At 45.4% G+C, this 1,976-nt stretch overlaps 1 protein-coding gene across 1 annotated transcript; it reads right to left on the reverse strand.

The window, feature by feature from the left end:
- Window positions 1-290: 290 nt before the first annotated feature.
- LOC112455475 lies at window positions 291-1,896 on the reverse strand. Its single transcript, XM_025017413.1, has 3 exons — window positions 1,563-1,896; window positions 1,133-1,482; window positions 291-858 (listed from the first exon to the last, which is right to left on the reverse strand). Exons 1-3 carry the CDS (start codon window positions 1,892-1,894, stop codon window positions 836-838), a joined length of 705 nt encoding a protein of 234 aa, XP_024873181.1. The 5' UTR covers window positions 1,895-1,896; the 3' UTR covers window positions 291-835.
- Window positions 1,897-1,976: the final 80 nt, after the last annotated feature.

Below are 1,976 nucleotides of genomic sequence, written 5' to 3' on the forward strand. Positions count from 1 at the left end.
TCCGTTCCTGGGCGCGAAATTCCGCGCCTTATGACGGCGGCGGGGCGCCGCGACGGTACGGCGAGCCGCAACGTCACACCGCATAAAGCTTAAAGAAGAACAAGCTCGAAAGGATGAAGAACATCGCCAAAAAGAAATTGAGGAAGAACGACGATTATTTAACCAAGCATAATCAAGTTAAAAAAAGAATAACCAAATTAATAGTTCATATATTAACAAAGTACAAAGATATCTAGATCATTAGATAATATAATATTTTAAGTTGCAATTTTGTACTTCTGAACGGGGATAGTTTCGCCCCGGAGGCAAGATTTGCGATACTCGAAGGACCAGAGGGGGGTTGTCGCTTTCCCCTCACGACTATCAAATGTTTAACGCGAAAGCAGAAACGCATGCAACGAAATATTAAGCGAAGCGACTCACCGTGTCGGCCGTCGTCCCCGTGATTCCGTCAATCCTCGTCCTGTCCCTTGAACTTGGCCGCTCCGTGGGTCTCTTTCGGCATGCGGTGGCAAAACTCGTGCAAGCAAGCAAAACGGTGGAAAACAAGCGATAGAGCAGGCAGGAAAAGGCAGTTGGAGACGTGCGCACTCCCGGTTGAGCAAGGCGGCAAGGGCGATTTCGAGACGCGTTCTGCCCGGCGAAAGCGTGCCGTAAGACGGCTCTTAGAATATGTGTGTGCCGCACGGCAGCTGTCCAAAACGTGTGTTTGCCGTAAGACGGCTGACTTGCGAATGCTTCTGTTGAGAGGTGTGTCCTCTCCGACTACTTGACGATGCTTGTATGCCGTAAGACGGCTGGCCAAAAATGTGTGTGCCGTAGGACGGCTGAATTGTTAATGCTTCTGTCCCCGCGGTCCTGGAACATGTCGCTGCGGCGTAGTTGTTCCCTTTCCGGGGGGATGGATACCGTCGGCGGATGGGCGATGGCAGCACCGACAGGTGAGTCGCATGATTTGGCTGATCGCGATCCGCCGACGTTTCGCGCGAGAATTACAAACAACTTATGCAACTAAGTATAAACGATACATGAATACATGGACATGACGTAACTATGCTATTTACAAGGCGATACGCCGAACAGCGATTATCATTCTATAGCTACAGAAAATGCAATGAAGAATAACACTTACCAAACTGTCCGACATCCACCCATGTAAACTTGTACTGTGCATCACACGTTGCCATCATAACCATACTGAAGAACTGTTTATAATTAAAGAAATTCGATCCTGAATTTCTGGGTGCTTGAATCCTCATATGTCTACCATCGATGGCCCCTAGGCAGTTGGGAAACTGCCAGGATGTCATAAAACCATCACTAATTGTCTTCCAGTCTTCCTTGCTGGGAACTTTCAGAACATAAGGCTGAAGTACGCTCCAAATCTCTCTGCAAGTTTCGTGTATGACTTTGTACACCGTGAATGTCCCAATCCTAAATTCAGCATGTTTCAGTTTGGCTGTATTTCCTTGAGCCAAGTACCTGCAAAGTTTATCACAGATGACATTAAAATAGACTAAACAGTAACAAGCAAGGCTAAAAAAACTATATAAGAAACTCACAGCAATGTGACGGCAACACGAAGGTCTGTTGGTAGTGGTGTGCGATTACTTCGCTTTTTAAGACGAGGGTGAAGGAGGTCAACCAAAAGATGAAACTGATCAGGCGACATTCGGAACAACCCAAAAAATTCTTTGTGATCAGTATCAATAAGTTCCCTGACGAGATTACAGTAGAAACCTTGGGCGTCTCTCACCCGATTTACCGGCCGAACCCACCACCGGCGATGAGTCACTCTCCTTCTTCTCCTCAGCAAGACGTATTGCAGCAGTAACAAATTGTTCCAATTTAAAAGATATAGATGCCACAGACCGGTATTTCTCAAAATATCCATTTTTCTGTTCCGATTATTATTTCGAATTAAAAACTTTTATAAGATGCTATTTACGTTTTAACATATATATATATATATATAT

The sequence above is a fragment of the Temnothorax curvispinosus genome, unplaced genomic scaffold (assembly GCF_003070985.1).
Source record: "Temnothorax curvispinosus isolate PA1 unplaced genomic scaffold, ASM307098v1 QBEX01006101.1, whole genome shotgun sequence".
NCBI lineage: Eukaryota > Metazoa > Arthropoda > Insecta > Hymenoptera > Formicidae > Temnothorax > Temnothorax curvispinosus.

Excerpts from the sequence above, each read along its gene's own strand:
- LOC112455475 (XM_025017413.1), bottom strand. The coding sequence starts at position 1,894 with ATGGATATTTTGAGAAATACCGGTCTGTGGCATCTATATCTTTTAAAT. Across the intron at positions 1,483-1,562 it reads CGTGTTGCCGTCACATTGCT|GTACTTGGCTCAAGGAAATA; the intron begins GTGAGTTTCTTA and ends TAAACTTTGCAG. Across the intron at positions 859-1,132 it reads GGTGGATGTCGGACAGTTTG|GACCGCGGGGACAGAAGCAT; the intron begins GTAAGTGTTATT and ends GACATGTTCCAG.